Consider the following 26,169-nt stretch of genomic DNA (forward strand, 5'->3'; position numbering starts at 1 on the left):
TATAAAAGTATAAATATAGTATGCACCGTCACTAAAAACAAAAAATTTGTTATTAAAACTATAACGTTTAAAAAACAACAACTTTGGTCCCTTCAAGGTATAGTTTATTACCCAGTGTGTTAATTACAATAAAAGTATAATAAAAGTGCACCATTTGAAAAGGTACTGCTTCAGCAATAATTATATTGTACCTTTAATCTATCATTTCAAATGATACAATTCTGGAAGTGTATAATTTTAAATATTGATCTGTTTTATATTAACTATATATAGCAAAAGTGTTTTTTCAAGAACATGTGCCCTTGAATGTATTAAATGTAAAGATTTTCCAATCCTTCATTTCTTTTGTTGTTCTCAAATGTGCTGAACTTTGAGTGACAAATCAGAGTTGTCATTTTCTGGTCTTTTGACTGATTGGAGGAGGATTCAGGGGGTGGGGGTGGGGGGGGGGGGGGGGGTCATGCTGTAAAGTGGGAGTACTTAAGAGAAGTTGTAAGGTATAAAAATAGAAAGAATAACGTTTTTTTGTGCCGATAAAAATGGACACTAAGTTGTGTCTATTACTTCTCCTCAGTGCACATTTATTGGCAGGTAAGACTTTACATCAATCTTTTTATTTTAATTTAGTTTTATGTCTGTCCCTCAAATGCATTATCTTACATGATATATTTTGTTCGTATTTTATATGAACAACTTTACAGATTTTTATAAGGTTTAAAAAAGATGTAACTTTTTTTTACTTGAATTTACTTGAATTTATTTGGCTTTCAAGTGATTGCTCTGTTTTAACCTAATTAGTTTATTTAATTTGCAATTTAGTCACACATTAATTTGGCTAATAAACAACCCCCAAAAGTCATTTTTTGCACTATATGAGAAATGAGTTGGTATATTAAATATACATCAAGATATAGCAGCACTGTAGAAAATGCTGGATTCCACACAATCAATTTGTGCTGGGGCAACATCAAGCAATTAAATTAACTTGTTAGTTGTTTATAAATTTAAGTGGATTGAGCATAAAAGAATTAAGTTGTCCCAAAAACAAGCAGCAAACGTAATTGAGTGAGTTTAAGATAAATATGATATCACAGTGATTGAATAGAAGTCAATGAAACATGTTTTCCTGTTTACAGATCTCCGTTTCAACATGAATTACATCACACTATCCTAGTAGGCCGCCTATTAATTCAGTTTCTATTCTGTTTCTATGTTTCTAAAGGAAGCACTGAGGTTGCTGAGGAGGACACTGAAGGACTATCAAAATGCCCATGTAAGCAACCAATACACATGCAACGTATTGACTGTCATCTAACTAACCTCAAGTTAGCTGCAGAGGTTGTGACATGTTATATCTCTATCTGCAGTTCATGAGTTCATTTAGTCTGGCCTATACTTTTCTATCGGCTGCAGAAGATAGCAGCACTGAACCCTGGTACATGGACCCTGTATCCAGAGTATTGAATGATAGAAATGTCACTCTGTCAATAAAGAGTCCAAAGTGCCCCTGATTGATTAGAACTAACTCTGAAATACTGCAAAAGTCAAGATAAATTGTGAAAGTCTTGCAACAGCAATTTTTTATGTGTTATTATTGATGTTAAAATGGGCTCTTTTTTTTACTTTTTAAGTGTCTGCTAGGTTCAAGAACCTCAGAAAATATGTTTATCAGTACACAGCAGAGAGCAAAAATGGGGTGACAGGTACAGCTAACCTCAAGAACGGTCCAAAGATCTCCTGCCAGGTACAAAAACATGGCTTAACCTAATTTTACGAAAGCATGTTATATATTGTTTAATTTAAAGTCTGCAAGATTTTGAAAATGAAGTAATATTAGGAAAAAAGTGTTTTGGCAAATGGTAATAATTTAATAATAATAAAATAATAGAGTATTTAGATAGAGATAAAGTATTTCTATGATATTTTATATAATTATAATCATCTTTACTATATAATTTTGTCAATTTAATTCATCCTTGCTAAATAAAACTATTAATTTCCTTTAAATGTAATACTACTATTCTCAAACATTTCCAGGAAAGTGTATATATACGAATATTTTATGGATGTATTGTATGCTGTAATCAACTGTACTGTATATACTTCTTTCTCTCGCTCATCAGGTTGAAATTGAGGTCCCACAGACATGCAGTTTTGTCCTCCGCACCACAGAATGTGTCCTGAGCGAGGTTTCGGTCATCGACGCTCAGGGTCAACCTGTTTACCGACAGGCTGCTGGAGCTGAGGCCTTTCAGGCAGCTATGGAGAAGTATGTGGAGCAGCCCATCATGGGATATTCCTGCAATTAAATAGAACATCAGTGCTTTCAGTAATAAAAGTGAATCTTTAATTTTATTAAAAAATGGCTTCTGAAACCCCCTTTTTCAGGAACACCCTCAATTTTGTGGTAGAGCAGGTAACCAGTGTTTCCATTTATCCAGAGGAGGATGAACCAGAAAACATTTTGAACATCAAAAGAGGAATCATATCTGCTCTTCTCGTGCCAGTCTTGGAGGAAGAACACAATGAAAGAATGGTGAGATAAAAAAAAGAACAGGATTAAGTTAATTATAAAAATTTGCACACAAATAAAGTCTATGCAATTAACTTATAATATATTGTGTTCTTTAGTTATTCCACAGAATATATTTTAATGTACTGTATAAAGTGGAGTTCAAGGATCATAAATTAGCTTTCATGTTTCATTAGTGTACCTACATTCTATATTATACCTTTGAATATAATTACAAAAATACATGAAAATTAGCAGATTATCAGTGTGTGGTTTCTTGCTTTAGATTCAACTGTGTACATTGTTTATATAGATAACTTCTTCTCCGTTCTTTTCTTTTTAGAGCACAATTCATGGCATATGCAAGACTGAAGTCACTGTAAACTCCCGAAAGGATATTGATATAGATGTCAGTGTGGTCAGAGACCTGTCAGACTGCAGCCATTTCTCACCTCACAGTCTCTCCACCAGCCCTCTGTCCCTTATGCCTGGGCTGGTACGACACATTTCTTTCAATATCCACATTTTACATCCTTTTTACATTTTACATCCTTCAAAAATGTCACTCAAACAACTTTTGACATTTTCTTTTGCAGAATGGACTTTTTTCCAAGCTCATCCGCAGCACTCAGACTTGCAACTATCAGTTTGATAACAGGAGGAAGCACATGACTGAGGCCCAGTGTACGGAGAAGCACCTTTTCATCCCATTCTCACATGAGTGCGTTATCTTTTCTTTCAAAGTTTTTTTTTTTTTTGGGTTCAGTGACCTGATCAGAAAATAACCCAAAAGGGCTATTCTGTTAATAATTTATTAAGCTTGTGTTGTTCCAAATGTTGTTACAATTTCTGAATACACAAAAAGGCACTTTAAATAACTTTACAACATTAGAGTTGTGGGTAGAGTGCAACTTAAAGTTAATTACAGTCAATCTTTAAATGGGATAATCAAAATAATGATACATGTACAGTAGTCAGCATTTGAAATGGATCCAAAAGGTTTTTCTAAATTGTCCTAAGACAAGATTGGGTGTTATTTAATAGTTTTAGTTTTAGGTTCCCAAACTTTTCAGCTCACGTTCCCCAAAATGACAATGCCTGTGACTTGCAACCCTCAATATCCTTTAAGGTGCTTATATATATAGAAACCTAGCACGCAACAGCGTGCACACACCAATAGAATCAAGTTTATTCTTCATTTAATTTTTTTTAAACGTATGTGAGTGCTGTAAAGGTATCAGAAAGTTTAACCTGGTGCCATAAAATCAATCCGCTGCATCTGATGATGTTGCTGTGTCTTTAATGTAACGTAATAACCCCAAGGGTCGCAATCAAATAGGCTGTAATCATAAACTACTATTTTCATCTTCAGTAGGTTATGGATAAATTATGGTCATTCTGATGGTTTAAAAAAATGCCCCGCGACCCCCGGGTGGTCCCGATCCCCACTTTGGGAACAAATGGTAAAGTATAGTCAGTAGCCTACTCATAATCTGAAGTCTCATTCACAATTTATAACTTCAGGAAACAAAACTTATGTTTTTAGTTATTATTATTATATGTTATGATTTTTGTAAGTTGATGGTGTGGCAAAAAAATGACATTTGATGAGAATTATGTGAATGTGATACACCTTATGTATGTATTTTTAATATTATACAGACATCAGTTAAGTATGAGGCACAAAAATAAAAAAAAATCTAAATAACAACTTCAGTAAGTCAGAGAAAATAAAAATGTAGTTAGTTAATGTAGTTAAAATATGGGAACATCAAATCAATCATGGTACGTTGATTGTTGTTGGCACAGTTTGGCACACAGACCATTGTTTAACAGTGGCATTTATAGTAAAATTTTGGTTATACAAATGATAATAATTAGTCAATTAAGGTATACTATATTTTTACTTTGGGGAAAAAAAAAAAACATGTTTAATATTTTTGTAAAGGGTGGGAACAATAAAAAATTATGACAGAATGTCCATTTTTCACAGTCAGTGTTATAATTTTTCCTATAGGGGGCAGTATGGTATCTCCTCAGAAGTAAAACAAAGTCTAACGCTACAGGATTCGGTGAAAATAAACAACAGATATTTCAACAAAGATGGTAAGAATTCCTCTAAACAAGTTCTTTAAAATATGAAATGGGTTGTTGCTTTTTTTTAAAATTGGTAACACGTTTAATGTAATTTACTAATATTTTTTTTTATCCTCCAATAATTACTCTTATGCTGAGAAGTTTTGGAAAACAACATTTCTTTCTCTTCTTATAACCAGATTCTCTTGAGAAGAAGCTGTTTATAGAGGAGGTGGAGGACAAACATCCTGTTCAGTCAAAGGATGATGTGCTTGCCACAATGAAAGAGTTGATTACGCTTAGCAGCTCAGGAAAGAGTCAACAGAGAGCCAGCCTCTTCCACAAACTAGTATCTGAAGTCCGTGGTTTGAAAAATGAGACTCTGTCTGGAGCTGCCGATGAGATGATGAAGTTCTCAGAGTGGCTCACATGGCAGACACTCTTTCAGTGTGGGACTGATGAATGTACCAGCGCCATCATGCAGATCCTCAGGACATTCGATGAGGCAGACAGAGAGGTGGATGCTATAGTTTATGCTTTGAGTCTTTTACCTCAGAGCAGCCCCCAGAGGCTTAGAGATATGCTGAGTATGGCCCAAAGCAAGCCAAGCAAACCCATCATGTATGCTCTGGCCAACACAGTGAAACAGTAAGTGCTTTTAATGTTTGTTCATGTTTACTCCATTTGTTTCTGAGTTATTATCATAGGTTTTGTGATTTCCTTTTTAAAAATGGAATATTAACATATTAACCTATATTTTGCAGGCTTCCTCAAGATCAAGCAACATCCACGCCTGAAGTGAAAGAAGTAGCTAAATTCATGGAGTTCATGTTAGGCGATTGTTCTGGAGATGAAGACAGTACTTTCCTAACATTAAGGGTAAATTTGTCAGTCCATCCTGTACATAAATACAAATTAACACAATTTATTCTGTATTAAACAATGTATTTGTTGTACAGGTCATTGGTGTCATGGGAAAATACATGGATGGATTCCCATCTCTGAAGTCTTCTGTCCTAAATTGCATGAAACAGGCATATGCCCCTCTGCCTGTGCAAAAAGCAGCTATCCAGGCTTTTAGACTCATGGAAATGGATTCAGATGTAAATAAATCAACTTTTTAAAAAGACATTCAATCAATTCAATATGATTTATGGTTTCTTTACATTTTTGTACAGTATATGTATTGTATGCTATTATTTTTAAGCAAATGAAAACAGTCAGACAGGACAAAAAAAATGGGACTGTCCACAGAAAATAGGAGTATCTTAAATTATGTTATTGTGCTATCATTGGTCACCCAAATAAAATTAGTGCTTGAATGATTTTGAATTAATCAAAAACAGACTAACTGGTTTTCACTTTAACTCATGTGATATTGTGATTTCTTGTTTCTAGGTGAGAAGTGCTCTGATTCAACAATATCAGAATGTCGAAGCACCTGCCCAAAAACGTATTGCAGCATATCTGATGCTTATGAGAAACCCTGAGGTAGCAGAGAATGTGCTGAGGACACTTAAGAGTGAGCAAAATGAGCAGGTTAAGAGCTTTGTCTCTTCCCATATAGCCAACATACTGGAATCAGAAAATCCTAACCTGAGCATGTACGTACAATACTATTCAAACACTGTATAATATGTGTTTTATTAAGGCCTTCTAATACGAAATTATCTGTCTTGATGTTTTTTATTGAAAGTATAAATAGAACATATAGTGTGGATGTTGTTCAGTGGCTTTTTAAATGGGTTTTGGAAAGTGCGAGTGGAGAAAAACCCTGGGGGTCTAAGGGGGTTTTGGAGTCCTTAGAATAATGTGAAAAACTCTTATTACTAGATTTAACATTACACATAGCACATTATTAGTATTTTCAACAGTGAAATATTAGCAACATATATGTGTGATTGTTGTAGTTTAGAAAAAAAATGGATATATCTTGAAATAAATGTAGGCATAACAAAATAATGTCTAATGTACAGAATAAATTTAATAATGATACAAATATGAGTCAACTGACTATTCCAAAACTTGGTAAATTGCATTGCATGATTTATTGAAATGCTCTCCACCCATAAATGTTGCATCTGATTCCATTGAAGCCATAAAATAACACACCTAATTGTCACAAAGTTTAGTTAGTAAATCCAGAAAGTAGTTTTTAATTCCAAAACTTTTGTTCTGGTGTAAGCTGTTGATGAATATGGCTCACAATCTCTAATACTGGTTGACAAAGAATATGTATTGCATTCCTAATTTTGTTGTATATGTTTTTAGAGCAAAGGACTACATTCTTAAAGCTGTACAAGGAGATGTGAGCTTTCCCCCTATGGACTTCACAAAGCTCTCCCGTAACTACAAAACTGAAGTTCCACTGGTTGGCTCTGTAGAAAGCAATGTCATTTTTGACTCTGCCAATTACATGCCCAGAGAAGTCATGTTAGCCACTACACTTGACAATTTCAATCCAGAAATACTGGAGGTACTCTACAAGTTGATCAAAAAAGACATACTTTATGCATCAGTATTCTATTGTTGTTATGTTTTAGGTATCGTTTATGAATGCATGTGTTCACTTTTTTTCAGATTGGTCTTGAAGGTGAAGGCCTTGAGCCAGTCATTGAAGTTCTCTTTGGTGAAAATGGGTTCTTCCCTGATACTATCTCGAAAGCAATGTACTGGGTTAATGACAAAATTCCACATCCGGTCAAACGGGTTCTGGAAAAATGGATTTCCCCACTAAATGGTGAAAGGATGAAAAGACAGGTAAGAACATAAAGTAATTTTAAGTTGAATAACAAAAAAATGCACCTAAATAACAAGCATATGCATAAAACCTGCTTAGGTTCCTCAAGATATTATGAAGAGCATGGAAGAATACATCTCTGAATTCAAAAACCGCCTTGAACAGGTCGAAGATGCTCCCAAAGGCTTGGCCTACCTACGGTTATTGGGAACAGAATTGGGATACTTGAAGACCAGTGACCTCAAGCACGTCACTCAGTACATTAATCTATGTGCAGAAACATTTAAATCGACGTCTTTGAATGTAAGTGTTTCGGTATACAGCATTTCTTTTCTGAAATTATGAATGTTCATCAACTCCATTAAATGTGATATTCTCTTGTGATTGCAGTTTATGGGAAAGCTGATATCTAGCTTAGAGAATGAGTTTTTTGTCCACTATATGTTCCTGGACAAAGCCTTTACACTGCCTACAAGTGCTGGTTTTCCCCTGAAGCTTACTCTTTCTGGAGTTGTGGCCCCTGGAGCCAAAGGAGGCCTGACCATTGACCGCATGATGGTAATTAATTTTACTAGAAGAAGAAATGTCTAGATTTTTTTGCATATTGTTGATGTTTTTCTGTTATTATTCACAGCAACAGCTCTCATTCATGCCATCTGTGGGAGTTGAGTTTATTACCCAAATGGGAGTTTATATCCCAGAATTTGTGATAGCTGGCATTGAGACGCACACAAACTTGTACCATGAAAGTGCTGTGAATGCCAGGGTCACCCTAAGTGACAGTCAGATCAAGCTCTCCATCCCTGCACCGTCAGGAAACATCCAGCTTTTCAGTGTCAGGTGGGCTATTCATCTATATTTTTGTATGTTTATAAGACCCAGTGTTCTCCTTGGGAAGTTCTTTCTTTTTTGGTTAGCGTTAAAGTTTAAACCTGAGTAGTTTACTATTAAGTAATTAGGGCAGTGTTTTGAAAAATATGTTAAAAAATGTGGTGCACATTTTAGTCTTAATAACATAATATACAATTACGCAGTGTGATTATGTTTTTTACAAGCGATGCAATTTGACACACTAACAATACTGTATGCAGTGCTTTATACAGCAGATTTACAGTATATTTGACATTTACAGAATATTTCCATTCAGTGCTTACTGCACACCTAATTGCTACAAACAACTGGTAGTTTAACAGCCAAAGTAAATTTTCCAGCAAACTGTTTTGAACTCCTGAAAATGCACTACAAACTAACTTAAATTTAGATTTTTTTTTTTTCATTTTTTTTTTTAGAATGACCTTCCTACAATTTGTTTTTCTATTTTTACATCAGTGTCTTTAAGGTCACATTTTCTTTGTGATGTAGTATAATAGATTTTAATGGAACATCACAAATTTAATGTTTTTTCTCTCTTTTCAACAACAGCAACAAAATACTCTCTGTGACCTCAACTCAGACTAAGATTGTTCCCTCCATGGTAGAGGACAGGATTGACTCTACAGAGTGTAATCGCATCTTTCCTGGGATGAATTACTGCACTATTTTACGCTATTCAAATGCCAGTTCAACTAACAATGCCCCGTACTATCCTCTCACTGGCGAGACAAGGTGAGAATTGGTATATAGAAATTTGATAATGGAGATATATTCATATCACATATTTTACACACATTATATATTTCACAGAAATAAAAAAAATATTTGTACATACAATATTTGCAACATATATTTCAAGATAAAGCAAAAATGTAGGTTTTTATATATTCATTTACATTCAAGTTGCAAATATGTCCATACAACATATTTTCAAATATGATATTTTATATGAAATATATAACTTTGTCTACAGGTCCTTCTCAAAAAATGAGCATATTGTGATAAAGGTCATTATTTTCTGTAATGTACTGATAAACATTAGACTTTTTAGATTTATTGCACACAACTGAAGTAGTTCAAGCATTTTATTGTTTTAATATTGATGATTTTGGCATAAAGCTCATGAAAAAAATTCTAAATTCCTATCTCAAAAAATTAGCATATCATGAAAAGGTTCTCTAAACAAGCTATTAACCTAATCATCTGAATCAACCTATTAACTTTAAACACCTGCAAAACATTCCTGAGGCCTTTAAAAACTCCCAGCCTGGTTCATTACTCAAAACTGCAATCATGGGTAAGACTGCCGACCTGATTGCTGTCTAGAAGGCCATCATTGACACCCTCAAGCAAGAGGGTAAGACACAGAAAGAAATTTCTGAACGAATAGGCTGTTCCCAGTGTGCTATATCGAGGCACCTCAGTGGGAAGTCAGTGGGAAGTGAAAAGTGTGGCAGAAAATGCTGCACAACGAGAAGAGGTGACCAGACTCTGAGGAAGATTGTGGAGAAGGACCGATTCCAGACCTTGGGGGACCTGCGGAAGCAGCGGAGTAGAAACATTCAGAGCCACCGTGTACAGGCATGTGCAGGAAATGGGCAACAGGTGCCGCATTCTCCAGGTCAAGCCACTTTTGAACCAGAAACAGCGGCAGAAGCGCCTGACCTGGGCTACAGAGAAGCAGCACTGGACTGTTGCTCAGTGGTCCAAAGTACTTTTTTCGGATAAAAGCAAATTTTGCATGTCATTCAGAAATCAAGGTGCCAGAGTCTGGAGGAAAACTGGGGAGAGGGAAATGCCAAAATGCCTTAAGTCCAGTGTCAAGTATAGCTCAATTGGCCTGTCAACCCTCCTGACCAGAACCCCATAGAGAATCTGTGGGATATTGTGGAGAGAAAGTTGAGAGACGCAAGACTCAACACTCTGGATGAGCTTAAGGCTGCTATCGAAGCATCCTGGGCCTCCATAACACGTCAGCAGTGCCACAACCTGATTGCCTCCATGCCACGCCGCATTGAAGCAGTCCATTCTGCAAATATGGATGAAATATGCACATTTTTTGAGATAGAAATTTTGGATTTTCATGAGCTGCATGCCAAAGTCATCAATATTAAAACAATAAAAGGCTTGAACTACTTTAGTTGTGTGTAATGAATCTAAAATATATGAAAGTCTAATGTTTATCAGTACATGACAGAAAGTAAGTAACTTTTTCACAATATGCTAATTTTTTGAGAAGGACCCGTACAGTATGCTGATATATGACTATATAACAGATTTCTTGCAAAAACTTTTTTTGCAATTCTGTCTTCATTTCAATCTTGTTATCATCTGCAGTCACCAAGAAATATGTTGATTAAATTAAAATGTTGTGTTCACTCAGGCACAAAAATAAAAATAATCTTTTTTAATTACAGGCTCGCTCTGGAACTTCAGCCTACAGGAGAAGTTCGAGAGTATACGGCAACCATTTCCTATGCTCTGCTAAGGGAGGGAAAAGAGGGGCGCCAAAAAGTAGACTCTGTGAAAATTGTCCTCAAGGCTGAGGGTAGGTTCTCACACTATTTTAACTATACCACTTGTTTCTTATTATATTTTTAACAGTGGCCTAGAAGCTTAGCTTTTAAGACCCATACAATCAAATGCTTTATGGCATTTATGTGTTTGTTTTGAGATCATTACAGTATATCCTAATATTGGACATATTTTTTGAAGATTTACTAATGTTTAACTCTTTATTAGGTGTAGCACCATGTATGGTAACTTTACCGAGAAGTTGTAGTATTTCAAAAGTCTTGTAATAACCCCCTCTCCAGGGTTTTTCCAATGAGTATTTCAATGAGTTCTTTGTTCAGGTCAAAATACTAATGTCAGATAGAATGAAATGGAAAATAGAAAAAAAATAATGTTTCATTCAGAAAGGACATGAAACTTTGATCAAACAAGATAGTAAAGACATTTAAAATATTACAGAATATTATTGAGTGCGTTTTTTGAGGTTTCTAAGAATCCTGACAGCAAAAATATTGCAGCATTTGTCAACATTGATAATGATAATAAATTTAAGCCCTTACCTGATTGAAATCAGCATATTAGAACGACTTCTGAATAATTATGTGACAGTGAAAAGTAAGGTAATAACATTAAATTGAGCTTTTTTTTTAGGAATAAATCGCTTTTTAAAATAAATTCAAATTTAAGATATTTTCAAATACTGCAAATAAACACAGTAGCAAACCAAGGTTAATCACTGGGACACCAAAATATCAAGTCAAATCAAGTCTGCTTTTATTTTTCTAATTCATTTAAAATGTAGATTGTGTCAAAGCAGCTTAACATAAGTAAAGATAATAAAAAGCCATAACAATATTTCAGATTGTGGAACATTCCAGTATGTCAGGCTGGCAGGAAAGTTGTGGTACGCTGCTGCTGTATTTCTAGTTAAATTTACACTGATTCAGTTAAGTTAAAACGGATGTCACTGTTGAAGATTAGCTTCACCGGCCCACCTATTAGTTGTTATTTTTAGCTCAAAATATATCTGCCGAAGAAATGAATGTGCTCTTTTAACAATTTATGTAAAAAATTTATGAAAACATCTCTTTTTATTTTAAGGTGCTGAGCCAACTGAAGCAACAGCCGTTGTGAAATACAATCGCAATAGGAGCATTCTGACCACCGACCTCCAGATTCCTGATTATGATCTTGAAGCTGGCATCAAGTTGGCAGTTACAGATACCAATGCTAAAGGGAAGAAGATGCGTGGGATCACAATTGATGTTACTAATCGAGACATCCCACAGCTTTCCATAGTTGGACACGCCAGGTAAAGTATAAACAGTTATTTATTTTTAACACAGTAAATGCTCAATAGTGGGAAAGGAAATGTGACTTTTTATTTCACATGACATACTGTATATGGTCAGTCTTAGTTTGATTTTATTTTAGCTATGTATATTTCTGAGTAGGTTGGAGTCTATGAGGGATGGTCTGATCGAGCTTCAGATGTCAGTGCCAGCTCTACAGATGGACACCTCTGCCACTGCCACCCTAAAGAAAAACAATGGGCTCGTCCTGCAGCTTGAAACAGCCTTTAACATGCCAGAGACCACATCTGTGCAGAAAGCCATTCTCAGATACGGTAATGATGGCACTCGCTGTTAATAAAACAAACGTTCCTGTAATGAATTTGTCACTGAGATTTGAACTATTTTTACTTTGCAGATAATAACAAGGTTGAAATTGAAATGAAGTCAGACATAAACTCTGAGGTTGAGAAACTTTTTCCAAATATGGAGGAGTATCGTAGCCAGCTGCAGGCAAGTATAGATGAAATCCTCGACAAGAAAGTCACCAAGACCGACATGAAACTTCGTCACATTGTTTCAAAAGGGTTAGAGGTATGTCGATTATATTTAAATTACACTAATTTGACCATTTCCATTTAAGTGATGAACATTTTATTTGAATGATGTCTTTTTGTCTCTAGGCTGTGAATATTTGGCTGGATAAAATAGCAGCAGGCAGCTCATTTGTGGATGTACAGAGGAACAAGAGAAGCACCCCAGAGCTCATATTGCCATCTTTGCCAGAAAAACTGTATCTTAAATCGTAAGTGACACGTTAATGGACTCCTTAACAATATCTGTTCACATATAGGGGAGATCGGGGGTAGTCACATGAGGAAGAGGTCCCTGGCAATATACAGTGGAGTTAGAGAGCACTTTATGTAACATTTATTTTATTTTATCTGTGGCTGTACCGTGCTAACTGTATAAGGCCCATGTAGCTTAATAACAAAGCCCAACTCCTGCTAAAGAAAACCTTCCCAAAACCATGACATTTCCTCCTACACCTTTTACTTCTCAACATAATTTCAATTCAGTCTTTTCCTAGTTTGATAATGAACATTAGGTTTTTTTAATTCATTCATTAATTTTCTTTTCGGCTTAGTCCCTTTATCGATCTGTGGTCACCACAGTGGAATGAACTACTCTTAAGGTTTTTTCATCGGACGCAAAATAAATTGACTGCTTTAATAACTAGAGTGAGCTTTAGACCAGTTTTCTTTACTCTTTTCCACATGACATGCTTAGCAAAAGTTAGCCTACACTTTTTTTTTTGCTGATGAGAGGTTTGGTCTCTGCAAACTGAGCTTTCATCCCAAATTTTCTTAAACATCAAGACACTGTCCTTTCACTGTTCAGGACTGACCTGGGGCCTCATGTATCAACGCTGCGTACGCACAAAAACTTTGCGTACGCCAGGTTTCACGCTCAGAATCGCTCACGTTTGGATTTACTAACAATGAACTGAACGTGGGAATGTGCGCAGCTTCACGGCAGCTTTATGGCAGGCGTATGCACATTTTTTGTGCGTGTCTGTTTTATTTCCATTGGCGACTCCTAGAGGCAGTTGTGTTAAATTCCTCTCTACAAAGTGTCTGAGCCTTGCAATGGCAGCTGTATGAGATGGGTTCATCTAGTAGGTATGTAAGGTTTCCATACCATACAGTTGACAAGCTAAACATTAAAGCACAATTTGCAGCGGTCGCCTGTTTTGCCAATGTAATCTGAGCTATCTACTGCAAGCACATTGCTATAAAGACACTATCTGAAGATGAATTTGCATGCGTGAATCAGAAACATTTCCATTCAATAAATGTGCAAATAAAATATGATGCACAAACTTATTAATGATTCCTACTTGTCTTTCTCGTGATAAATAGTGGGCAAAATCTGATATGTAGTGGGGAAAAAAAAGAAGAAAGAGTTACTCAGACGCTGGATTCGAGCCGAGTTCATGCTCGAACGCGTCAATACATGATTACATGCGTCTTACGAGGTGCGCCACAGAGACTGCTAAGGATGCTGCAACATTTTACAGATATAAACCACATTATTTCTTTTTTTTAATGCACTCAGTGCGATGTTCAGACCCAACTGTGTTAACCGCATCAGCTAAACTCTCCCACTCTATTTTTTTCTTTTGTTGTTAATTCCGGAGAACAAACTTGCAAATAACACCACTTTTCTCCGGTCTACCTCCGAAAGCAGCACCTCCATTTCACATTCTGTTCAAAGTTTCTCTTTTGGCTTGCTTTTGCCATTGCTTTTTCATTGGGTTTTTCCATTAGCATAGTCATTAGCATATTCATAAGGGGGAGGAGGCAGGGAGGGGTTTTGTGCTTGTGCGTGTTGCGCTCAGTTTCACGTTCATTCGGATGTACAAAAGAATATGCGTGAGATTCGGCGTACGCAGTGTTTCATACATCTGAATTTTTTTCTGCGTACGCACATTTACAGCTTTGTGCGTACGCAATGTTTAAGTAAGATGTCCACGCAAGTCTTCGTACATGAGGCCCCTGGTGATTAATTCCAGCTGCAGTGTTGAACTTTTTCTCTACTGAGGTTGTCTTCTGCATTATCCTTGTGTCTAGTGCATTTGTCTTTAATGGATGACCAATATTTGGGGGGGACTTCAATGAGTGACACTATTAAGATGAAATCTCTATAAATTACTTAATTAACTTTGTCTACACAACAGTTTGCTGTTATTCCAAACAAGCAAAATTTGTGAAAATTGGAAATTTAGGCTGCCAGTTAAACAGGTTTGAAGAAAATTGCCAGCAGTTGCAGATAATGGAGGAATGTACCTGATTAATGTTCTTTTTAAATCTCATCTAAGCTTTTATACTATCTTTCAGATTATATGTAGCTAAAATATGCTTGAAAACAAACCTTTTCCTACTGTCAAGATATTTTCAGATTAGATTATTCACTGATTTCTGAATTCAGTGAAATTGTATTTTTTTTCCTTCTCTACTTTGTAGACCACTTTTAGGGCATTGAAAGGCATTGATTGCAAAATAATAATCTGTTAACAGTTGCCTAACATTTTGTATAAAATAATAAAAATACAGTGACATGTACTAATGTCTGTATACAGTAACTTTACATACATTGATATTGACTGTAATCTTGCTTTCTTCCTCTTTATGTTTAGTGATGCACTGTTGAGATACCAGTTCAACAAAGGCAGAATCTCCATTTCACTTCCTCTTCTCCTGGGAGGAAAGTCATCTGCTGAACTCGACATCCCTCCCACCCTCACGCTCCCACAGATTCAAATTCCCCTCCTTGGCTTGGAAGTTCCTGAGAACAGCTACAAGATTCCATCGTTCACAATTCCCCGCACTTTGGAATTCTCCTTACCCATGTTGGGTGTAGCAGAGCTGTCAGCTAAGATGAACAGCAACTTTTATGAATGGGAGGGCTCTATCTTAGGGGGCAACAACACTGTTGATGTTCCCAATTACATTGCTAAGTACAAAATAATGGCCAGCTGCCCCTTAACACCCCTGTCATACAAAATTGAAGGTAAGAATCATCGGATTTTAAATAGAAATCATTTTATTTCACTAATATTTATTTTTCTATTTGAATACTTCATCATTATTATTATTGTTTACTTTTTATGCATTTTATTACATTTTATTTAGCATTTATTTATCTATCAATTTTCATCATATATTAAACTTTTGTTTTTCTTTTCTCTTCACATAGGTATGGGAATGATCTCTGGTACAGTTGATGATACTTTGAAGTACCTCGTAAATGGATCCATCAACCATTGTTTACTCGACGCCAGTATAAGTTTCTTTGAGACTATGAGTTTGGCTGATAAAATCAATGGTAGGACCAACTACCGGCTTGAAGCATCTAGTCCACTTGGTCTGGACACCTCTTTGTTTTATTCGGCTCAGTCAGCTTCCACTAGTGATGAAGTGATTGGAGATGGAAACTTAGATGGATTTATCAAGATAGGCTCTCTATATGCCAACTCAACCCTTAGCCAATCCTATATATATAATATTCCTAAACAAGAAGGAAAAGGAGAGTCTACACTAAAGTTTGACTCTTCATTAATCCAGGGTCAGAATGTGATCAAAGGATCCTATGTCAATGGAGAGCTGTCACTTTTGTCCAAGACAAATGCTCAAAATGATGTTCTGAAACATGTGGTGGAGTTAAAGCACAAGAAAGGCGAGCTGTCTGTGAAGTCCGATGGTAGCGCAACGGCTCTTGGAAAAGCTCTGCGCTGTAAAGCTGAACTTGATGTCAAGAATGGAGAAGCTACATTGAAAGTTGAATCACAGGCAAATGATGCAACACATGATGCATTTTCTCTCCTTACTGGATCACTAAACAGTAACGGCCTCAAAATTAACATGGAAGGTTTGCTGAATTTAGAAAGTGGACGTGGGACACACAAAGGCACACTTTCTTTTGGAGGAAATGGCTTGAGCACTAGTTGCATGACAACTATTGAGGGAAACTCTTTGACTTTTGAGAATGCCTTCAATGGTGGCATCAATGGTGAAGGAGCCTCAGTGTCTGTTGTTTCGAAAGGATCATCACAGGATAACACAATTGAGCTCAGTGCAAAGGGTAAGATTTCACCCAAAGAAGCATCTTTAACCAGTGTTTTTCAAGGGAATGCCTTTGATGGAACTGCAAGAAACACAATGAACATTGGTATTAATAAGCAAGGTCTGAGTATGTCTAATACCATGAGGGGTACTTTGCAAAAAATGAGATCAGAGTGCATGCAAACTTTGAACATAACTTTATGGACCTTGGCTTTCCGTTCCAAAATGGACAATTTCATTTGTGATGGAGCTTCCTACAATCATGACATCAAGGTTAATATGAGGCCGTTTATCACATCGATAAGTGCAAATAACGAACTTGAGCTTTTTGATTTTGGATTGAGTAGTGATGGGCGCCTTAAGATGGAACCATTTAAGATGGATGTCGCTGGCAGTCTCGGTGGAAAGTATGGAGAAGATGATAGCTTTAATCACGGCTGCGAATTTACTTACGCAGATCTGGCTGGCACCATCAAATGTGATACAGCTGTAAAAGTCTTCGATTCTCATATAAGTAACAGATTCGACTTGGATTTCGCAGGACTGTCTTCTGTAATGAACACCAAGACGCAAGTAAATTGCGAATCTTTACGTCTTGAAAATAACATCCGCACAATGGCCATGCCATTTAGCCTTACAGTTGATGCCATTTTGAACAGTGATGGCACTGTTAATTTTTACGGCAAACACAGTGGCCAGGTCTCCAGCAAATTCCTCTTAAAAGCTGAGCCACTGGCTATTGCAAAGTCCCATGAATGCAGAGCTTCTGCTGTACACATGTTGCCAAATGGAGAGTCTGCTGAAACACACATTGAAAACAAATTTGACAGCTTACTGATACCCAATGAACAGAGTGTGTTGTGGAAGTTTAAGTCAAAGCTAAATAATCATGCCTATAACCAGGACGTAAATATTTACAACAAAGAAAATGACATGGGAGTACAGTTCTCTGGAGTTCTTCAAACTAATCTCTTCAACACAGAAAGAGAATCTAGCGACATTCCATTAGACAATCAAAAGTTTAGCACTTCTGGGTTTGTCAAGTATGATAAGAACAGCGACTGTCACATCATTTATTTTCCATTCATAGAGAGCTTCCCTGCTGCCTTTGAAAGTATAAAAAACGCAATTCTGCATAAATTTGAATCCCTTCAAAACTACCTCAACAGTTTAGATTTAAATGCATTGATAGGTCAATTTAGGAACAAGTTGGATGAATTCCCTCAAAAAGTGAATGACATCATAGTGGACTTGGATTTAGAGAACAAAATCAACAATGTCAAGAATCAGCTGATTTCCCTCATACATGACTATACAATATCAATTGATGACCTTGATGCATATGCTGAAAGATTTAAGGAGGCTACAGGAAAGAAAATTATTGATTTTGCGACCAAAATTAGAGATCTGTCGATTCAAATCAAAGATGGCATTGAAAGTGGAGCATGGGCCAATTCTGTTTCTGACATTTTGGCGCAGATTGGACGTGAACTTAAAGCGTTTGATGAGAAATATAAAATAACTAAAACAATAATCAGAGGCATTGATGGTATTGAAGATGTAATAAGACAGATCGATTTGGAAAAACTGAAGGACAGCAGTGTTACCTGGTTGAAACAGCTGGATGCAAAATATGAAATTAAAACCAAACTTCTGGAAAAGCTGAGTGAACTGAGGAAGGTTGTTGAGACATTTGAAATCAACATGTTACTTGAAGATCTGAGACAATATATAACCTCAATTGACTTGACTGAATACGTGGATCAACTGTCTGGTCAAATCCCATATGAGGACATTGAGAGAGTGCTGGATTCTGCAAAAGATGTCATTCTCAATTGGATAGAGGAGTATGAAGTCCCTGAGAAAATCAATAGAGTTTATTTGAATGCACAAGAACTTATTTTACGGTATGAGATTGACAAGAAAATTGAAGTGATCGTCGAGCAGGCCATTATATTAGTCAAACAGTACAGAATCCAAGAGCTGGTGCAGGCTGTAGTGGACACTTTAAAATCGATTCAATTCGAGTACATCTCAGATAAAATGATGGAAATCATGGATAGCATAGTTTCTCTGTTAAAGCGTATGGATTTCCAGAAGATTGTAAATGACTTAAATGATTACATTCAGTTGATTATAAAGACCTTTAGAACGTTTGATTACAACACATATATTGATGAAGTAAATAGGAAAGTCAGAGATGTAGTCGACTATATTAACAAGCAGATAAATGAAGTTTATGAAATTCCACGAAAAATAGAGGCATCCAGGGAGTTTATAAAAGAGATGCAGGCGACTGTTTTTGATTATCTGGAGAAACTGAAAAATACACGGATAGCTGAGGTGTGCAGGAACATTAAAGATGTAATCGACACTACTGCATATAAAGACATAAAACTAAAGATTCAGGACATTATCGAGGATGTAAGGCAGAGAATTAGTGACATGGACATCAGAAATGAAATCTCTGTTTACTTAGAAAGGGCAAGTGGAGCTTACGTTAACATGATTGAATACATCTTAACACAGTTCACACAACTCATTGATGAAATGAAGAAGATGGCTGAAGATAAGGAAATTCTTGATCAAATCAGTCAAGCTGTGGAGGGAGTTTTCAATGCTCTAAAAACAGCAGAATTTGATGTACCCGCTTTTATGCTTCCATTCACAACTCTTGAGATTCCTGCCTTTAAGATTAAAATGGCAAGGATACATGATATTACAATTCCAGCAATGATAACAATACCAGAATTCACTGTTTTAGACTTGATCAGTCTTCCTTCTATCACAGTTGACTTTGAGAAAATAAAACAGAGCATCATTGATTTCATCGATAAAGTTCGACAGATAGAAATGCCAGAAGTGGATCCAGAGGCCATATTTGGGGACTTACGAGCTCTCTATCTTTCCGATTTGCCTGATTTCACATTCTCAGAGATTACTCTTTCAGAGATCAAATTCCCAGAGATTAATGTGCCTAAACTAAAACTGGACAGTTTTGAGATTACAATGCTGCCAATCCCTGAAGTTAAATTTCCTGAGATTCCTTTTGAGCCATGTCTGCCAGCTTTTGGCAAACTCTACGGAGAATTTAAAGTAGATTCTCCTTATTATACATTGATGACATCGGCAGCTTTTGAGAACACAACAACAGCACTCAAATTTCCACAGTTCAAAGCTACTTTGAAATCAAATGCCAAGTCAAGCCTTGAATTTCTTGACTATACTCTGGATGCGATGCTTCAAATTGAAGCTCCTAAAATGAGAAAAATGATTATTAGTGAGACTGTTAGTCTCAGTCACATGGCATTTGGAACAGAACATGAGGGTTCTGTTGTGTTAAGTGGTCCTTCAGCAGAAGCAACAGCCAAGACTGCTGTCAAGGTCACCACTCATATGTACACAGCTGATTTGATTAACAACATAGGTATTACTTTAAAGAATGGAATATCTGCATATATGGATACATCTTACAACCATAATTTGAACATCCCCAGATTAGATATTTCCAGTCAGGCAATAATAACCAGAACAGCAAAGGCTCGTTTTGAATCAGGGACTATATCTTTGACCGTTGGAACAGTGGGAAGCGGGAAGTGGTCTCCATCTAATCCATCAAGAACCGTCAAGTCCATTGATGACTATTCTGATGAAATTACACACAAGAGCGATTTTGAGATCACTGTCAATGCTGGCACAGCAAAGCTGAATTTTGATGGTGAAACAAATAGCAGAAACCTTAAAATGAAGCAGTCGGTTAGCGCAGAGTCTGTAATCCTAAGCCACATAACCATCGATGCCAGGGCTGAAACCGAGGCGCCCTTCTTAAAGGGCAGTGTTTTGACACTCAAAGTAAAAGCTCAAATGGAAGATGTCCGAATGGAAATAGAAATTTCACATAGTGCTGATCTTATTGGAAAAGTAAGTGGAAGCATATCCAACACGTGTGACTTTTTGGCTCAGCCATTTGAAGTCACACTTGACTGCAGAAATAAAGGAAACAGTAAAATTATCTTGCCCCTCAAGCTGACTGGAAAAATTGACCTCCAGGATGACTTTGGATTTACTTTAAATTCCAATAAGCAACATGCATTTTGGGTAGGTCTCGCTCGCTTCAACCAGTACAAATACAAACACAACTTGACCTTTGATAACAATGAAAATGAAGCTGGAATCTACACTTCAGTTGATTGCGAAGCCAATCTTGAATTCCTGACTGTTCCCATCAGTATCCCAGAAATTCCAATCCCATACCTGGGTATAAAAACATCTCAAATCAATGAGTTTTCTTTTTGGGAGGATTATAGACTGAAAGATCTTCTGACCACTCCTAAACAAACAATTGATATTGACTTCAAACTATTGTATCAGAAAAACCCAGAGAAGCACACATTTGATCTAAACCTTGAGCCAATTTATGAAGCCTTCAATGAAAATGCCAAGATTTTAAGACTGCATTTTGAACTTGGAAGAGACCATATTTTTGATGCCCTCACTAATTCCTACAACCAAGCCAGAATTCAGCATGAAAAGTATAAAATTGATACATCAAACCATCCGCCAAGATATTTCACTGTTCCTGGATACACCATACCCATACTAAACATTGAGGTTTCAGCCTTCCGAGCTGAATTGCCTGCATTTGGTTATTTCATACCAAAGGAGGTAAGCACACCAAGCTTTAAAACTCCTTTATTAGGTTTTTCAGTACCTTCATACACATTGGTGCTTCCGTCTTTGGCGCTACCAGTCTTGCATGTGCCTGAGACACTTCGAGACTTGACCTTACCCACATTTACAATACCAGATATTCAGAATAATATCATGATACCTGCATTTGGAAATATGACCTATGAATTCTCAATCAAATCTCCAGTATTATCTCTGAATTCCAATGGTGGCCTATATAATCATTCAGACATGGTGATCAAGTTTGATGTCTCGTCTACATCTGTGTTTGATGTTCTCAAAGGTAAACTTGATGGCAGTGCCACTATCAACAAAAGGAGAGGACTGAAGATGGCAACTAGCCTGTCTTTGGTTCACATGTGTGCTGAATGTAGTCATGAGAGCACTGTGAGTCTCACAAAGAGGAATATGGAAGCTTCTTTAACAAACCTTGCTAAAATTAAGTGCCCGGTTCTTATGATGGACTTAAATCAAGTACTTCGCGGAAATACAAAGTCTAAACCAAATATCGCCTCTAATATTAAAGTGAGCTACTCTTATGATTTGCCCATAATCGAAACACAGGGAACTGGAAGCATTGATCACAATTTTGCCCTAGAGGCACTGTCATCCTATATCTCTTTGGAGAGCGCTTGGAAAGGAACAACAGATTCAACAATCATGGAAAGTGGAAATCTGGCTGCATCTTTGAATAATGAAGTAACCATTTACTTGAATGCCAATGGTCTTCGTTCCACGCTGAAAACTGATGTGAACTCTAAAGTCTACCACCAAAAAGCTGGTTCCTGGAATATTGATGTCACTAAGAACCTTGCCCTTGAGGCCTCTCTGCGACGTATTTATGCTACAATGGCCTACACAAGTAGTAATGCAGCTAGTATTGCATCGTTTTCAACAAATGGAAAGCAAAACGTGAGGGCTACACTTGAGTTTGTTCCATTGACAACTTTGTCTGCTAATCTTGATATTGACATTTCACAGCCAACTAACTATGGTCATGCTGGTATAGTGGAGAACATAGATCTTTCCATCACTTCAGACAAGCAAAGATTTCTTTGGAGTGGCAAGGAACAACTTGCAACTCTTATCCATTCTGCTGATCTGATACTATCGAACACTCAGTCGGAAATCCGTGTTGAAATGTCCGAATCTGTTGAGGGGAAAGTTGCATTCTTGAAGTCTATCAAATTGCCAGTCTACCAAAAGAGTCTATGGGACATATTTAAATTTGGTGAGGTCAGCAGTACTGGTGAATTGCAGTTCTTTAATGTTTCAACTGTTGTGATATACACCAAGAGCATGGAAGGAACATTATTTGCAATACCTACAAAATTGTTTGAAAATGGTGTGTCATTTAATATTCCACAAATAACATTTGGAGTTCCAGAATTGCTTAAAACGATTCCACAACTGATAAGGGAAGTGGACATGCGTTTTGAAGAGCCAGACCTGCCTGATTATATTTCAATACCACCAGTCATAACCATTCCAGAGTTTTCAATACCATTCACTACTCTCCATGTGCCATCCTTTGTTATTGATTTGACAAATCTAGAAGTCCCCAATGAAATCAGCACACCTTCCTTTGACATAATGTTGCCGGGTTTACCAAAAGTGGAAATCCCTAGCATTAATGCTAGAACAAAATACCTGAAAGACAAAATGGCTCATTTGTTTGTCAGTTTGCCACAGTATGAAATCACCATATCACCATTTAACCTTCCCAAAGCATTCGACATTGGCGACTACCCAATACGTTTGGATGACATCACAAACACACTATATCATTTTGAATTGCCAACTATTATTATCCCTGAACAAAAAATCGATGTCCCAGAGATATCTCTCCATCTCCCAGCCGGTGTGTTTATTCCAAAATTCGGTGCCCTATCAGCCACTTTCAAAATGGTTTCCCCAATTTATAACAACACATGGACTGGAAATGTAGAAAACACAGAGGCAGGAACTGTTTGCACATTGAAGTCCACCTGCACTTCCACCATGGTTTTCCTGGAGTACAACTTAGATGGTAAGCTTTAAAGACTTTTACAAGTTTATAAGGATCTATATTACTGTGTATTTATTTTTATGTAACATTACATTTTTAGCAATTGCCACAATCCTTCTTGAGAATGGGGCTTTGGGTCTAGATGCAAAAAGTACTTTCAACCATCGTGATATGAATATAAACTGGAAGCATGATCTGCGTCAGAATCTAAGGTAATAAAATAACATGTATTTCTCAAACCTACACATTTAGAAAGTCTCCTGAAATAATTTTTAAATAATTTTTTTGTTTTTCCAGAATGAAGCGCGATGAGTCTTCAGTTTCCCGGTAATTTCCTGACTTTCTAATTGACATAAAATTTTATTAATTTTAGTATTGCAAAACTAATGTTACTGTTAATGCATTTTTACTCCACAGTCCCTCACGACATACACTGGGCATTGACATTGCAAGCCAGACATTTTCTGATGTGAGCTTTCGCTATGCATCACACAACAATGGGATCACGTCTTCAGTATCCTCACCAGCAGCTGGATTCATTGGGTTCCAGTTCACTAGGAGGTCACCATCTCAGTTTTATGCGAAACTGTTCAGCAGATATTTGGTAAGTGGGTAATAATTATTAGTCAGTCATTTGTAGAGCCTATTAAAAATAAATTAACTAAATGTTTGTATGGTTTATCCAGTCAACACCTGACAAAGACACAGACCTCTTGAGTTTAAAGATGACTTTGAAGAACTCAGAAAAGCTGAGCGTTCAGGTTGGATATCATTTCAGTGGACTCTCAGACATGATAAATGGCCTGAAAGACAGACTTCCTTCCATCTTAGCAGCACTTCAAAAGTTCATAAACCAGTACCACATTGATCACCTTGGCATGGACATAAATCGTGCTGCCTTAAAGCTGAAGAACGCACTCTCCAATGGCATTGACAAAGCTTACTTAGAGATCCCTCGCATGTTTGATGCCACCCATACCTCATTCGAGCAGGTCAAACAACACGGTAATAAGATGTGGAGGAAGATGTTGGAGAGCTTTCCCCAGGATGATCTTCAAGAGTTCAGCAGAAGGTTCTTCAGCAGTGCTAATGAATTCATCAGGACGTATGAGTCAAACATGAGAGCTCTCTTAGATGCTGCCCTGAAGTTCTTGAGGAACACAAAATTTCACCTTCCAGGCCTTGAGGAGAAGCTTACAGGGCAGGAGCTATACAACAAGTTCAGGGAGTACGTTTCAAAGGCCATCGATAGAGTTACTACAAGATTTTATAGTCTCATGGAAGCCATTGTTGACACAATTTCAGGTCACATTAACAAAGTAGAATTTACCCTTCCTGGTACCACTGAGGTTATTAGCGGGAAGAAGATTTTGAAGGATCTTAGGTCTGCCATGAAATCGGCAAAGGATACAATAATGCAGGCGATGGAGGAATGGGAAAAGCTCAGATCAGAGGAAGTGTTCGAGGATCTGATGAACTATTTGAAGGTTTACACCCAGAGAGCAGAAGATTTCCTGAACTCTCTTAAGACTGAAAAATTGGAAGAAATTTCCTCACGCGTCAGTGGCATTTACAAAGAGGCAGGGAACTTAGAAGTGATGATGAAGATTCGTGAATGGATGAAGGAGGCTAAAATAGGTTTGACTGAGCTCAAAGACTTCAGCAAGGGTGTAGTGCAAGAGCTGTACAATCAAATGTCAATGGAGAAGCTCAACTCAAAGCTGAATGATCTTCTCATGGCAGTAGAATCGTATATTGATAGTCTGTTTAAGAGCTACCTTGCCTTTATGAAATCCCTGCCATCATATACAGAGCCATACGTACGGGTTTCAAACAAAAAGACGGACGTGGATATTCCTCTTCCTTTCTACTGGAAATCTTTTAGTGAATGGCCCAGCATGGCATAGAAAAGTCTGCATTAGACATGTTTTGTTATTGTTATCACCTAAACAGTGTTATTTGAATGTCGTTTTTATCATATGATCTTTTTTTGGTTGTAGTAAATTAAAATTTAAATCATGTCTGTCCTGTTAAAAAATGTTTTGAGAATATAATTCAGCTAAATTGCTTTATGGAATTGCATACAGTAAATAAAGACTTGTAATAAAAACAATACTTGTTACAGTTTTGAATTATTTAACCCATTTTAGTGTATAAATAAAATAAGATTTACAAAAAATATTTTATCTATTTTAGAAGAACTTTTGTGAAAACAAAATGTCAAAATAAAAGGGAAAAATTATGTTTCTTTCCCTTTTCTTTTAACAAATATATTTACTTATTTAAACAAACTAACCTGTATTTAAGAACATATAAAGGAATATTTATATAAAGGGATAATAATAAAATCTTCAACTAGTAAGCCTGATATTTAAAAAAAAAGGTATTACTTAAATTTGAAAGATACAAACTTACAATTAATTAGTACATTCTTGTTCTTAAGATACCTGACATGTTTTTGTTTTGTTATTTAAACAATTTTTACGCTGAACAGCATTTTGTTCTCCATAAATGATGGTGAAGATGTGAGTGTTATTGTAATTGTTGGATTGTTAGTGCAGCAAACCACCTAACATAAAGATCAAGATCAATCTACAGATCAGGGTGTTCACGGGGTCTTAAAAAGTATTACATTTCAAAAACAAATTTTAGGCCTTAAAAAGTTTTACATTTCCTAAAATATAGTGTTGTGTCCGACAACCAATCACCTATAATCCATTTCAAAACTTTTTACTTTTTATATTTAACATTTTTATTGCAAAGAGTTGTTAGACAATTTACAGTAAATTCTCCAAATTAAATTCCCTAATCAGGGAAAGAAAACTAAAGCAACACATCCC

At 36.5% G+C, this 26,169-nt stretch overlaps 1 protein-coding gene across 1 annotated transcript; it reads left to right on the top strand.

Annotated features, from left to right (window-relative positions):
• Positions 1 to 529: 529 nt before the first annotated feature.
• apoba (apolipoprotein Ba) lies at positions 530 to 25,442 on the top strand. The gene is made up of 29 exons (XM_087290679.1): positions 530 to 591; positions 1,223 to 1,273; positions 1,632 to 1,744; positions 2,124 to 2,269; positions 2,389 to 2,536; positions 2,856 to 3,008; positions 3,109 to 3,233; positions 4,530 to 4,618; positions 4,789 to 5,236; positions 5,353 to 5,467; positions 5,548 to 5,691; positions 5,987 to 6,192; positions 6,860 to 7,064; positions 7,169 to 7,348; positions 7,428 to 7,631; positions 7,719 to 7,886; positions 7,963 to 8,168; positions 8,751 to 8,933; positions 10,619 to 10,749; positions 11,817 to 12,027; positions 12,170 to 12,342; positions 12,426 to 12,601; positions 12,691 to 12,812; positions 15,207 to 15,580; positions 15,767 to 23,350; positions 23,430 to 23,541; positions 23,627 to 23,656; positions 23,747 to 23,933; positions 24,016 to 25,442. Exons 1-29 carry the CDS (start codon positions 540 to 542, stop codon positions 25,234 to 25,236), a joined length of 13,257 nt encoding a protein of 4,418 aa, XP_087146805.1. The 5' UTR covers positions 530 to 539; the 3' UTR covers positions 25,237 to 25,442.
• Positions 25,443 to 26,169: the final 727 nt, after the last annotated feature.

The sequence above is a fragment of the Danio rerio genome, chromosome 17, assembly GCF_052040795.2.
Source record: "Danio rerio strain M-AB ecotype USA chromosome 17, GRCz13ab, whole genome shotgun sequence".
Lineage (NCBI taxonomy): Eukaryota > Metazoa > Chordata > Actinopteri > Cypriniformes > Danionidae > Danio > Danio rerio.

What these genes read in the sequence shown, in the direction of transcription:
- apoba (XM_087290679.1), top strand. Translation starts at nt 540, where the DNA reads ATGGACACTAAGTTGTGTCTATTACTTCTCCTCAGTGCACATTTATTG. An exon ending in TTCATCCCATTCTCACATGA is followed by an intron (nt 3,234 to 4,529) that starts GTGCGTTATCTT and finishes TTTTTCCTATAG; the next exon opens with GGGGCAGTATGGTATCTCCT. An exon ending in GAAAATCCTAACCTGAGCAT is followed by an intron (nt 6,193 to 6,859) that starts GTACGTACAATA and finishes ATATGTTTTTAG; the next exon opens with AGCAAAGGACTACATTCTTA.